This window comes from Anabas testudineus, chromosome 22 (assembly GCF_900324465.2).
Source record: "Anabas testudineus chromosome 22, fAnaTes1.2, whole genome shotgun sequence".
Taxonomy (NCBI): Eukaryota; Metazoa; Chordata; class Actinopteri; order Anabantiformes; family Anabantidae; genus Anabas; species Anabas testudineus.
In genome coordinates, this window is record NC_046630.1 from 4,634,207 (window position 1) to 4,647,949 (window position 13,743).

Consider the following 13,743-nt stretch of genomic DNA (forward strand, 5'->3'; position numbering starts at 1 on the left):
GTAAATACTGTGGTATGATTTATATTAATATATAAAATCAGCCTGGTTGCAGCACCATCCTATTCTCCCCCTACACGACTTACACCTGTAAGGTAGTGGGTTTCAGTATTAACGTCTGATTCAGTGCATCTTTAAGGGGCCAACCTGCCCAGGCATCTATATTTCCTGACTGATGCGGAGACAGTCGCGGCTGCTCTGCTCACAGATCCATTTCCCTCTCTCTATTTTGGGACGGGGATCTTGTTTAAGGAGGCTACTTGAGATGCGCGTAAACATGGAGTCAGCAGACACACGGAGAGCCTCAGCTGTTGCTGATTAATCATCATAAGGCCGTTTCTCTCACTATGGATGTCAGAGCTACCTGGAGAGGGAATCCCTGCTCGAGCACCCATAGGCCCCTACTTTAACTTAAAGGACGCATACGGGCCTGCGCGTGTGGACACCTCGATAGTTTCTTATGTGAAATGAACATCCAACGCCTCCAAGACATCAGGAACAGTCGCGCATGCATTCAAGAGAAGGCACACTGAAAGCTCAAGTGTCATATATTAAAATAAACTGAAAACCCAGGTGTTCAGCCAATCAGCAGTAGGATGGGATCGACGGGCATTTACGACCTGAAACCGCTACTTGCGTTGACAGACGCCAATTATTTTAATGGCACACCCATTAGACAGAATCACGAATCCATTTCAGTCTGTTGCAAAGGATCATATCTGCACAATAATGAGGAGCAATGGGAGAAGATAGGCAGGGTGCAGCCTGAACACAACGAGGCACTCCGGATTGACGAAGCTCATCCAGCTCCCATCAGTTCAGGTTGTCGACTGTAGGCTGTAGATCTGCAGCTGCACGGATCCTGACTAAATATGTGGTGGATGTAATCTGTCACATATTCAATTACAGAGCCTGCTGGTTCGCCACTGATGGCAGCCTATATGCCAGTTGCTCCTAAACTCATTACACACATTATGTAATATCGTGTGTTATTCATTCAAACCTACCTGGATTTGTATTCCGGGGAGTTTCAGTGGAGACTGCGAAATAGCTCCTGTCCGCCCCCTTTATTATTGTGGACGCTGCCAACAGTCTCAAAATAATCTCGCTGTTGGGATCTGTGGAGTCAAACGTGCTCCACGGAACAAAAACCCCCGGTGAAGCAGCGCTGTCGTCCTCATGTATGAAGAGGCAGCTCCTCAGCCTGCTCGGTATCGGCGATTGGATCAAACCGGGCAGAGGTGATCGCCTCTCGTCCTCTCCTGCCTTATCGCCCTCCTCCCCAGATCCTCCCTGTCTGACGGATTGACCGGGTCGCAAAGCTGTCAATGACGAGGGAGGAGGAGGAGGAGGGGGCGGTCGGTATTTTAAGGTTGCACCCTCGGTAGACACGGTTCTTCTGAGCCAAGTCCGCACGGCTCTCCCTCCTCCTGCAAGCCGTGAATCAGCGCTCTCCTCCTCCTCCTCTCTCCGCTGCGATAGCGCAGGAAATCTATGATGTCGCTCCGGTAGGTAGGCTCTGCCGGAAAGCTCCTGTTTGCCGGGCGTCTTCTCCACACAAGTGCCACAACGCAATCAATATTAACCAGTCTAATCTTAGAAACGCGCTCAGCTGCTTTCCGCTTTTGAAATTAGCGCACGCCGGCTGGACTTTGCGCACCGTTGGAATGGCCACGATGGAGATGAGATGAGCTTCCTCCAAGAGAACTGTCCTCCTCGGATTATTGTTGTTAATATTAGGACTCCTCTCACGCCACAGAGGTGTGAAATGGTTGCGCGCTACAGACCTCCGCCCCCCATTTCTAAAAGTCACACACACACGCACACACACGCACGCACGCACAGGCTCGGTTAGGCGCGCAACTACGTCATCATCAGCTGAGAAAAGAAACCTGCAACACAAACCATGAATATCATCCAGGCACTCAACCCAGCATGACAACAATGGGAGGGAGGGAGGGGGAGTGTGAGGAGTAAAAAATAATGCAGGTATCACTTGATATTTACCTGTGTGTGTGTGTGTGTGTGTGTGTGTGTGTGTGTGTGTGTGTGTGTGTGTGTGTGTGTGTGTGTTTGTGTGCACATGCTCATTTAATACAAGCGTGTACAACACATTTAAAAATACGTGAGGAATTATGCTTAATCAAAGGTCTTAATATAATTTTTATTTTAGATGATCTCTGTTCTGTTGAATTCGTCTTTCAGAATGAGTGGAACTGATCTTCACATTTCCCAAAATATTAAAATTAATAATAATAATCAAATCCTGCATAGGGTTCCCAGAGTTCAGGCACATCATGTGTCTCTCTGTGCCCCTTCTTGCAGTTGTATTGCACAACCCAATGATTACATTCCCTGTAGATGCATTACTAGCCAGCAGATAATGAGCTTCACTGGGCACACAGTCCTTGATGCAGCACAATCACCCATAACCACTGCTGACGAGACAGACAAAGCTCCAGAGACGGGAGCAAAGCAGGAGGATGTTGACACTGCCACTAGCTCTAATTACAGCATCATACAGGCCTGAAGCCCTGTGAAAAAGTCCCACATGTCCCAAGGCGAGCCAAAACTATATGCAAAATTAATACAAGTATTTAAAAGTCTTTAAATTAATTAGCAATTAATCAATAATGAATTATCACTAACTAAGAGGCAACATGGAGCGACTCGAAGCAGTCCTCCTATACGCAGTCTCTCTCGCTCTCTAGTGGGATGGAGCTTATATGCAAAGCAGGAAAAATCCGTTGGATCCAATTTTAATGATATAGTCTGGCACTGTGCTACAGAATTATATTAGCCTGTTCACATTTCCATCCTTGTTAAAGTCAAATCTGAAATTCAAAAACAATCCCTTCCCAAATGGACGGGGGGGTTATGACGAGCCAATCTGGTCAGACACTAACACCACTCCCATCTGCCATCCCCCACTCCTGTCTGTGTAATGCCGTAATTAGTATGGGGAGTTTGGTTGGGTACTTTAATGAAGTTTTCTTATCTGCAGCAAAAAGGGTGGAGGCATAAAACACACTGGACAGATTGATATGCATGCTCTTTTTGTGTACCTGCAACCGGCATGCATAGTCCAATTGGAATTCAATGCCTGCTCCTGCCTCACTCATCAAAATCCTCCATGCATTCAGTGATGATTAATGGATTATACTTGTAATCAACACACCGGGCTTCCTTGTGCTCCCCACTGAGAAGAGCAACATTTACAAGGGCAGGAGGTTTGATGGCCACAGCCATGAAACTGACTGGTTACATTGATTCTGTGGAGGTAGAGCAACTTCCTCTATCCTTTCATTACTGTTTTTTCCTCAGAACCCTTGACAGTGAATCAGTTTCATTAAAACGTCTGGCATGCAGCAGAAGCAGCAAAGATTCTGGAGCAGGGGACGATACAGCGCCGCACAAGAGAATCCTGCTGCAGTTGCACTTTGTGATTTGTATTTCCTCTCCCTCTCTCTCTCTTTATCCGTGCTGTGCTCGGCACTCTGCACATGCTGATAATTTGTAGGCTTGAGTTGCAACAACCTCAGTGGAAAAAAACAAAACAAAAACAGTCAACCAATGACACAGCGGGCCTGGCTGGTGAGAGAAAGAGGAGGGAGGAAGGGGGCGTCAGCGGAGTTATCACTGACATCACCCCCGGGCAACGCACACTTACAACAGTCAGTAATGAATAGTGAAGTTGTGAAATGAGAAAGGTAAAGAGTCACCTCGCATCAGGATCTCAAGATGTCAATGCTGCAGGGCCATTTCCTGTCACCAGTGAAAGTGGCGACACGAAGGGTGGTGTGATGGTGGGGGTCAAACACAGGGCAACGCCCTAAGACCCTTGAGGAATCAGTTTAAAAAGAGGCGTGGGATACATCTGTTGACTTAAATGACAATACGGCAAGATTGTAAAGACAGTTTGTCCTGATTACAGACAGCTTCGCAACAAAGCTAATGTGAGCATGTTGAGCATGTTGAGCATGTGCAACTTTTTCCTCTTCAGGCTCCTGTTGCCTCATGTCTGCAGATATTTAATAAACTTTATATGCAAATCACTATAATTTTCAACTTATAAATCTGAATGCGTGACCCCTTTGAGGACACACATTGTCCATACTGCGGGTATGAACTATGAAGAGGACTCACAAATACATATTACTTCATTTTAAGGCATGCATGCATCACCTTCATGCGTTGGTACATATAGTAAATACAATTATATTATGAAGAAGAGCTGGCTATTCACTTCACTCCTCTGCACTAATAAATCATCTACAGTGCATAAATAAATATACTGAATACAATGCACATAATACAGGGCGCTGCACTATGCATCCACGCTGTTTTGTAGTTTCAGCTCCACTAATAATGATTTTCAAAAAGTACTGTATGTGTCCACATTTAGTGTAGTCGTCTATGGAGAGTGCCACTTCTGCAGCTGCAGCTACTGGAGCTGAGCATTCAGTGGTTCACTGGTCTGGAATATATTTACAGAGGAAGATGGCTGAGAGAGGGATGCCCACACTGTCTCCATTACAGTACACGCACAGAAGACGATTGTAGGACACTGGACTCCACACTCATCTACTCCTCTGTCCTTATGGTGCTGAATAAAAGAAAGCAGGAAGGGATGAAGGGAATGAAATGTAATGGATGGAGAGAAGACAGGATGAGACAGGATGAGTGGAGATGATCTGAGCCCGTCTCACGGTCTCAGCTGACGCTGCCCGGGCCCCCTCTGTCCGACAGCTATATGTACATCTCTATGGCAACGTGTGGCCCCTGCCTCGGTCCTGGGGAGAGTGGAAGTGACGGCGGCGATCTGTGTGCGTTTCGTCTGGCTCATTATGTGGGGAATGAAGTGAAACAGCCAGGGGGTGCATTTGTTCTGCGTGGACTACCCCTCAGCTGCCAAGCGTCTGTCTATTTATAGAAATTAAACGAGAGAGAGGAAGAAAGGGAGAATATCCCCGCTCACTCTGCTCCCTCCCTCCACACTGAAGAGGTTTTTTGTTGTTTGATTCTGTGGGGCAGTGATGGTCGGAGCTTTCGCTGACCATGACTTCAGTGGATTTGTTTCACTGTCTTGGACACAGGACTGTTACAAACACACAAACAAACTGAGGGCGCACCTATAAATACTTCTCATTATTAATTAAAAGCTTAATTATTTTTGCATTAATCCTTAAGTAAAATGCCAGGCAACTAATGAAAATTCTAAAAATGAAGATGAAAACGCTTGTTGTGCTTATTATATTATAAAGAATGTCATATTTAGTTCTGCTTGACTTCGATATTTTGCTTGGCTTGTACCTTGTACCATACTTTGATAAAAGCCAAATGACTAAATATAAATTTAGCTCAGGAGGAACTTTAGACGCCTCTTTCTCACAGAACTGCTTCAAATTGGCCTGAATGGTCTAAATTTCCTCCTTAGCGTTGAGCAGGTCTAATCCACAGCTGCAGGAAACACTAGCTTGAGGTTATTGCTCTGTCAAATGGTTCACCTCCTTTTTTTTTTACTTACTTGAATTTTTGCATGTTTGATTTAACTCATCAATGGATTGACAGCTTGTTGTTTTGCATTACTTGGTAACCTGAAAAGGTGATGAAGGAAAGGACCGAGGAAGCTCTCCATTAAAAACACATCACAACATGCTTGAAGTTCTCTTATCACTCCACTGTGCTACTGTGAAAATGTTTAGTGGACTGATGAAACTAAAGTTGAAATCTGTTCCTTTTCTTTTTCAAACTAAGGACTAATCAGAAAAGGACACTTTATAAAAAGAGTGGCCCTTCAATGACCATATAATGAGCAATAAAACATGGAACAGACTTCATCAGTCTTCTCTAAATCCTCTTCTCACTTACTATAAAATTGACTGTCCAACATTTAGAAAGTAATATTGTCTTTTTCTGAAATCTCTAAACAACAGAGGTAAGAGTTTGGCTGTCAGCTTTGATTGAGGATTCACCAGGAAATCTTCACATTTTGTGATCATGTCTCTAATCTTTGAGAAGAATCTCTTCTTGTCACATCGTACCCGTGGTTATGAATCATCTGCGAGTGTTTGAGAAGGAGGATTCTTTTCTCTTTCATTTATCAAGGCCCAAAAAGACTGAACACTGACGGGTTCTTCAGGGTTGAGATTAGTTGGCAGCAGTCAGTTGGGTTTCATTCATGAAAAAACAACAATGCTGTAGATTAGGGGATTAACCTGACTAATAAGAGGTCCACAGAGCTGATGGGTCCCTGGAGGATGATAGAATTACTTTGTTTGTCAGAGACCCTGTAGTCACAGATTTGCAGCCACATCTCACACTTATTTATTTTGTTGCTCATCAAAGGACTTGGTAAATATTGAATTTGATTTCTCTTTTATAGCCTCACACATTAATATTTAATTACATTTTCTTGCATATTCAAATAAAAAATTAAACAGCACTCAGAGGGCTTTTTTTTAATTAGACTACAACTCATTGTGCATCCTGTCGGCTCACTTGCAGTAACATGGCATTCAGATCTGACCCACTTTGCCCTCTCATGACACCTGTGCTGTAGCTCCATAACTAAAACATAATGTGCTGGACTGCATCTGTTGCTTCAGCACTTTCCTTTACCTCACTTCAAGTAGGTTTTATGAACGCAGTGAGCCAGCGCAGCTTTGCACAGTCACAGATGATTCACCAATCAAACCCAAACATACAGCTAAATAAATACCACATGACGTGCATTTAAGGGCTTTACGGTTTACAAGAAGTGGATTATTTACTTGAAAGCACAACCATCTAAGCTTATTTTACACAGTTTTGTCTGCAGAACAGAGATCTCCGTGTTAAAAACTGCTTTAGTAACATGCCAGTTCATTCAAATCATCATAAAACAGTTCTATATTCTTTTCTTATATTCTATTCTTACCATTTTGCAAAGTGGTTCATTTTATAGTTTCGTAATGAAGGTTTCCTCTGCACTTTTAACACTGAAAACACAAATCATTTTGTGTTTCACTCATTCACAAACTCTCCTTTGAACCTGTCGCTTTCATGAAACATGATCCTTTTTTTTGGTAACTTTAGTTAGTTTGCAGATTTTAAAATGCAGATTTCATGTTACTGCATTAATACTAATACCAATAGTAATAATAATAAGAAAATGTTTTTTTAACATCTTTTACATTTTTAACCAATCATAGAATTTTGTTTGTGCTTGTTTTGGATTATTTTTTATTTCAGTAATTTTATTTTCTTTATGTAGTTAAAGTACATGAAGCGAGGCACAGAGTCCTAGCTTAAGCTGTGTATTGTAGCTTTAAAAACAAATTTGAGTGCTAATATTCTGCATTTTGAGTTTTTTCATATAACTTCACTTAATTACTTAACAAACTACAAGTTAACAAAATGCATGAAGAGCTTACTGTTCTTTGTACTGAACAGTGCAAAGAACTAGAGCACCAATAGTCCAATTTATCAATGAGTCAATGAAAAGAGACTTGTTGACTTACTGTTACATTAACAATGGCTGCATTTCATTAGATTTCCCATAAGATTCACTCAACAAGCATGTGCAATATGTGAAAAAGGCCATCACAGTACACCCTTGCTTATTCCAGTGGTTTCCAAACTCAGTCCTCCCTTCAGTCTATCCCTACCCTACGCACTGCTGACTGCCTGGATCAGGTGTTCAGTCATTATTTTTGAGCACAGGCTCTTTATTTATAGCATATTTAAAATGTAGTAGATGTTAAACCGTCTTCTCTGCAGCTAACCTTACAGGAGAAGCTTCAACTTCTGTACTACAGACTTACTCATCGACTACCATCAAACTCAATATTTGTTCTTTCCCACAGATAGCAGCATCCTCACTGTGGTTTTGATTTTCAAACAGTGTATATCTAATCAGAAACAGCCCAGGGGCCGCCTGTGGAGCATCCATAATAAGAGTATGATTCCCTCCTAAGATTACTGATGTACACACACGTGGCTACTCTAAATTTAGAGAGGCCTCTTCAGAAACAAAAGACAGTTCTTTTATCAACAAACACCCTGAAAAGAAAACCTTGATGTGATCTGCTAATCCTGTGACTAATTGCTCGATTGCTCTGCTTTGCTATTCAGAACTGTTTGGTGGATTAGAGGCGATTACTTCTTCATGGTAGCTCTGCCTGAGCCTCACTCTAAACAAGAATCATTTTGTACAACCTGTGCATGAGAAAACAAAAATCATTGCATACGTTGTGTTCTATAAATATCTGTGCCTGAGAAAAATAGCCTATTAAGAGGACTCAAACATCACATCATGAACATATATATATACACACACACACACACACACACACACACACACACAAAATGCAACCCAGGCCATTTTCATACATACTTCCATAACAATATTCATCACATCCTATTTCACAGCCTGAATGAGGCGAGGCGGTACATACTTCATCTGTGATTCTCCTAACATTACCTAAACATACCAATCTGAAAACATTGCGGCATACAGCTAAAATTATGTTCTGTTTTGTAGGATTAAAAAAAAAGCAAAAAGGTAATACTATTTTCATTATAAACGGAATAAATCCACCGCAGTGCAAAGTAATAACTGTCAGAGAAACAGATTAATGTCGAGATATAAAGCCTGAGGAAAGGCTGGGCTCCACTGTTATTTATGCTTTTATACTTTCAACTGGTAAATCAATGTGATACAGTTGTAAACAGAGACTCAGAACATCTACAAGCTTTTGTCAAAAATGAAATGAAAGTAAAAGTAACAATCTGGATCAATAATAATTTACAGAGACATGGAAATCACATACTGCTTTGCATTTCCCTCCTTGATTTCTGTGTGGATGCTTTGGCGCAACAGAACACAAAAGTGCCACCTATTGGTTGATTTTTATTACAAACTCCTGATCAATGAAGGACATTCCCAAACGTGACTGCTGTATACTCAAAAGCATAAAGCAAACAATAAATGCATACTTTAACAAAGAAAGCTGTGTGAATATTTGAAATAAGCCTGTGGCATCATTTCTATCACCATTAGTCAGCGACCTTAACATTGCACATCTCCAAAGTTTAAAGACCAACACAAGCCCAGACCACACAAGATGAGCCTGCGCCTTACAGTAGCTGCATCTGGGATAATTGGGTCTTTGCGACAGACACATTGTTGTCTGATCTGTCCCTGCTGCAGTGCGCATGCTGTCTGCTGTCTGCCACCTGATGTCCCTGAGCCTCAGTCTTTTAAGTTCTGCCTGGATCTCTGTTGCTCCTGATACTCTCTGGAGTCCTCCCAGGGACGAGGACCCCGAATGTTCTTCCAGTTGTCCAAATTAAACTCTTTCATTTTCTGCAAAGAGAAAAAGAAAAAAAGAAAAAAAATACAAAAATGAGACAAGTTTTTACTTCAGCATAATAATAAAACTCAACTGTCAAGAGCGTGCAAAAAAGGTCTGCATGAAAACGTAACACAAAACATTTCTAAGTCAGTTTAGGATTCTTTTGTCAGTTTTCCTCAACTGAAAAGTACTTTGAAACAGCCAGATGTGGAAATATGACCGTGTGTTGCATTAAGCAGCAATCCAATACTTCCAAAACACTCCAAAAATGCAACACGCAGAAAAGTAATTTTTTCCACTTAATTAAAAAACGTCAGGAAAGTAAAAACATTGAGGATTAAATATGCTTTTCCAGACAATTTCATATTGGCTTCAACCTCTTATTTGGGAGAAAAAGGATTGTGCAGTTTTACAAAGCAGGGGCCAAAAAGCACTTTTATGTAATTAAAGCAGGGTTACGTTCGAAGCAGCAGCATTAAGTGCTCAGTGCTAATGTTAAAATGTCTACCTGCTTACAGTATTAAGCATATGGCTAAGGAATATAGGTACTGACAGACCAGCATTCCTTAGTTTGCTAATGATCAACAGAACTGGTTGTAGACAATATTCAATTAGGTGTAGTACATAAAAAGTACACATCGTTAAACAGCGCCACTTCCCTGCAGACACACCAGTTACTTTCTTTCATCTATTTTAACCTGTCAAGGTCTCCAGCGATTCTTCCCTTACCTCATACTCATCCACCAGCATGGTCGACTGACTCTCAACGTTCACTTTTGCCTCAAGTGAAGGATCCAGCTGAAAGTGAGACAAAGAAATGTAAGATGGAGCTTTCTGGCTTTGTTTTGAAAACAAAAAACAAATCAAGGACAGGAACAGAAGAAATGCCAAGATGTCAATGGGTGTCTTGACTGAGAAGCCCTTCAGCTGGCATCTCCAGTTTTTCTTATTGTATTATTTCTTTTAAGTATAAATAATGGCATCTGCAGAAGAGGTGAAGCAGCTTTCAATTCAAACCTTGTGTGGAAGAAGAAAAACACAGAAGATGTTTCCTTGCCAATGTCCAAGTAAATCCCACTGGGAGGATTCAATTTACTGTTTTTACACTGCAAGTTATTCTGTTTGATTTGGCAATACTTCAGTAGCTAAAATGAAAGAAATTGTTTGTCAGAGGGTGGTGGGAGAGAGGGTTGAGTCCAATGGAGCTATTCGAGTTCTGCAATTCAAATGGATTCTGCAAAAAAAACTGGACTGAAATAAATCCCCATTCTAAATCATTACTTTTAATGAGTTCTAATATTTCATGGCAATAATGCTGCAGTTACTAGGCTGACTGATGAGCTTCATAGTTCCATGATTGATTTTTAATTAGACCTACATTACTACAAAGAATAAATAATATATAAAATATTTTTTGCAGCTTTCAGGGCAGGGAATTACCACCCTAACTAATTAGTACGATACCTAGTGTGGAGGCATTATTAGCTTTAGCCTGAACCTCAAAGAAATGGGGGGCGTTCGGAGGTGAGAAAAACCTTACAGAACCTGGACAGGATAGAGAAAAGGCCTTGAAGTTGATCTCTGCCTTTGGCTAAATTAAATCATTGAAGAGTAAATGCTAATTGAATCACACAGTGACTTACTCTCTTATAGTGGTTTTAATCATTTAAATGTGCAAATATTAGAACAAAAAAAAGAGAGAGACTCTGCTGATAACTTTTTACGAACTGGAAGAGTGGTTCTAATCATGCACATTTTGATAACTGTTTAGACATTCCATGCATTAAATTACATGTGCACACACACACTGAGCAAATCTGAATCTGAATCCACAGGCCCTGTCAGGAGAGAGAAAGTAGTGTGGGCAGCTGCACAGGAGCCAGGGGCACGATGTCATCCTCAGTCTAGTGCCGCCTCACGTGGACAGTAATAAGAAAAAATGTCCCTGCCATCTGGCTCCCACCCAGGTGACATGCATCAGTGTTTGTCACAGTAAAATGGCACAAAACAGCCACTTGCCCTCGCAGCCAGCTCATCAGATTGTAATGACTTCTAATAAAGGGCTGATCTTCTGTCACTTTAATGAATTAGGTCTGTCATTTAAGGAATTAGTACAGTTTACTCTCACTTCTTGCTTTTGTACCAACTCTCAACAGGTAATAAAAGCCTGTCACTGACATGGAACTGCAGTGTTTTTCTGAAATGGACAAATAAAGTATCTGATTCAAATGCCTTAAAACAAAATGTGCCACACTGAACTGTGTTTTTCCAATAGTCAATGAAAAAAATGTAGAGATGTCTCTATGATGACCATCTTTGCTGCATGTTTGGAAGAACCCGGCACACCTAGTTGCAATTACAATTACCATTATAACCACTGGGAGGAGTACTGGCACACTAGCTACAGAGTACTGTACACAAACCACTACACTGACCCTTTAGGTACCCAATATGTAGAATGACAGCTCTGATATCACATTTAATTTCACATTTAAGCATTCAAGCAACCCTTGACAGGACGTGTAACACTTCAGTAATTTATTACAAACCTTTCTTTTGATCTTCTGGGCATCATATCGGATTTGTGTGAACTCTCGCAGGCCAAAGGAACCTCCCACTATCAGCAACTGAAATATCAAAATAGCTGTGGTTATTTAAGTTGATTAGTTAGTAAAGTTAATTAAGTTAATTTAAAATGATTGAAATCTCCAATTTTGTAATAATGTTTGATGAATGTACTAAAAAGGAATTTTAAAAAAAAATATGAAAAATGTCACTAAATTATCATGAAAAAACATTTTCCATCACATGGGACATAATAGGAACATTGTCATTTTGCTTAAGTACTAGTGATATGGTCATCTGAAAATGGTTCTTGGTTGTTGCAGCTTTACATTAGACAGCATCACTTCAAGTTGAGTGTAAAACAGACAGTTATAAACAAATCTATGAAACCTTCAGGCAAGCACAGATTACCAGACAAATCTCTGTGCTGTTCTGTTTACAGTGAGAAATTAAGATATGCAACTGCGAATTATGGGCTAAATTGTATTTTCTCACCACAATTAATAGTAACAGATAATGATGAGGCCCATCAAATGTTTAAAAATCACACGGCTTATTAAACTCGGTTAAAACTATTCATTTCATAGTTATTCATAGTCATTTAACCTAAAGTTACAACCTTTCACCAGCTTGTCCTTCATTTAATGTAGTTCAAGTGCAATGCTCAAACCTAAATCTAAAAAAATATGGAACAAGAACTGAATCACCATTTTAGACATTAGAAATGACAATGAAAAGGAGAAAAATAGCTGATCACACACAACCTGACTGACATTACAGAACTTAAACTGATAAAATAACTCGTTATGACTAATGAAGCTGCTAACTTGCAAGCTAAAGTGTTAGCTAACATGCTCATTACTGCTTATCTGTCGTTAAGATTTATGTTAAAAGGATTATTTAAAAAGCTACTTACGAGCATGGGGACTCCATATCTCACACTTTTGTTTCTCTGTAACGCTTTTAAGTTAATCATGATTGTTCAACAGTTTCTGTCCATTTTCCCAAACAGGAGCAGGTCAAATCAACTGGGACGCGTTTCCTGTATGAGTCCGACGCGCTAAAGTGTCCGGAGCGTTGCGATGTTACCAACAATATGTTCCGCTGTGTTTCCTATGAAAGAAGTTGTATTTTTTGTTTGTTACGAGAGAAACTTAGGACATTATTAGTTGACTTGGTGTCAAGCCTCTCTCTTTCTGCTACTTTCTTTATGTGTTAATCAGTTTATTGGTAGTTTTTCCTACAATAACAACAGTTCTTCATTATACCTACCTACACTTTGTTGCAGTCTCTCATAGTTACATCCATCAATTTCCACCTTGTTGTCTTTGCATGTTTTACAACAAACACCTACACTTTAGTCTAATGGTGACCATTTCAAATGACACTCAAGATTTTCAACATTTCCTACCATTTCACTTCAGCAGCTGTTTTCTGTCCACGCTCCATCCCAAAGACCCCACAGGTGTTTCCACTTATTAGGTTCAATTACATCTTCTATCAGGAAAGTGTGGGCATGTGTTGGACCAACATTTTGTTACCTACCAGGTAAGTGGGCAACTGGCCATTCACCCCCAGAGCCAATTAGGTTGTAAAGATTTTACTGATGTTCTTCATTAAACATTAAGGAGTCAGTTGTATAAGCTGTATGTAAGTTCAATGTATAGGTGAACTGTTTTCTTTAATATGGAGAGTTGTATTACATATATTCACATCTAAAAATATCTCAGTTTTATATTTGTTTTTGTGTTTGAGGATCTCTGACCTTAATTTCTATGCATCCTGTTGCAGGTGTCCAGTGATCAACAGGGGTTTTCCAGGTCAAAGCCCTAAAACCTTGATA

The 13,743-nt window shown here is 40.5% G+C and overlaps 2 protein-coding genes across 5 annotated transcripts in view; both read right to left on the reverse strand.

The window, feature by feature from the left end:
* The window catches only part of slc8a3 (solute carrier family 8 member 3), an 83,729-nt gene extending 82,176 nt beyond the window's left edge, over positions 1–1,553 (reverse strand). For all 4 annotated transcript variants that reach the window (XR_003297412.1, XM_026339387.1, XM_026339385.1 and 1 more), the window contains exon 1: positions 1,005–1,553. The gene's annotated coding sequence lies outside the window, so the exon portion shown is untranslated. The remainder of the gene's footprint in view (positions 1–1,004) is intronic.
* Positions 1,554–8,430: 6,877 nt separating this feature from the next.
* LOC113148044 (cytochrome c oxidase assembly protein COX16 homolog, mitochondrial) lies at positions 8,431–13,290 on the reverse strand. The gene is made up of 5 exons (XM_026339499.1): positions 13,173–13,290; positions 12,817–13,013; positions 11,885–11,962; positions 10,065–10,133; positions 8,431–9,346 (listed from the first exon to the last, which is right to left on the reverse strand). The coding sequence occupies exons 2-5, from the start codon at positions 12,874–12,876 to the stop codon at positions 9,233–9,235; spliced, it is 321 nt and encodes a 106-aa protein (XP_026195284.1). The 5' UTR covers positions 12,877–13,013; positions 13,173–13,290; the 3' UTR covers positions 8,431–9,232.
* Positions 13,291–13,743: the final 453 nt, after the last annotated feature.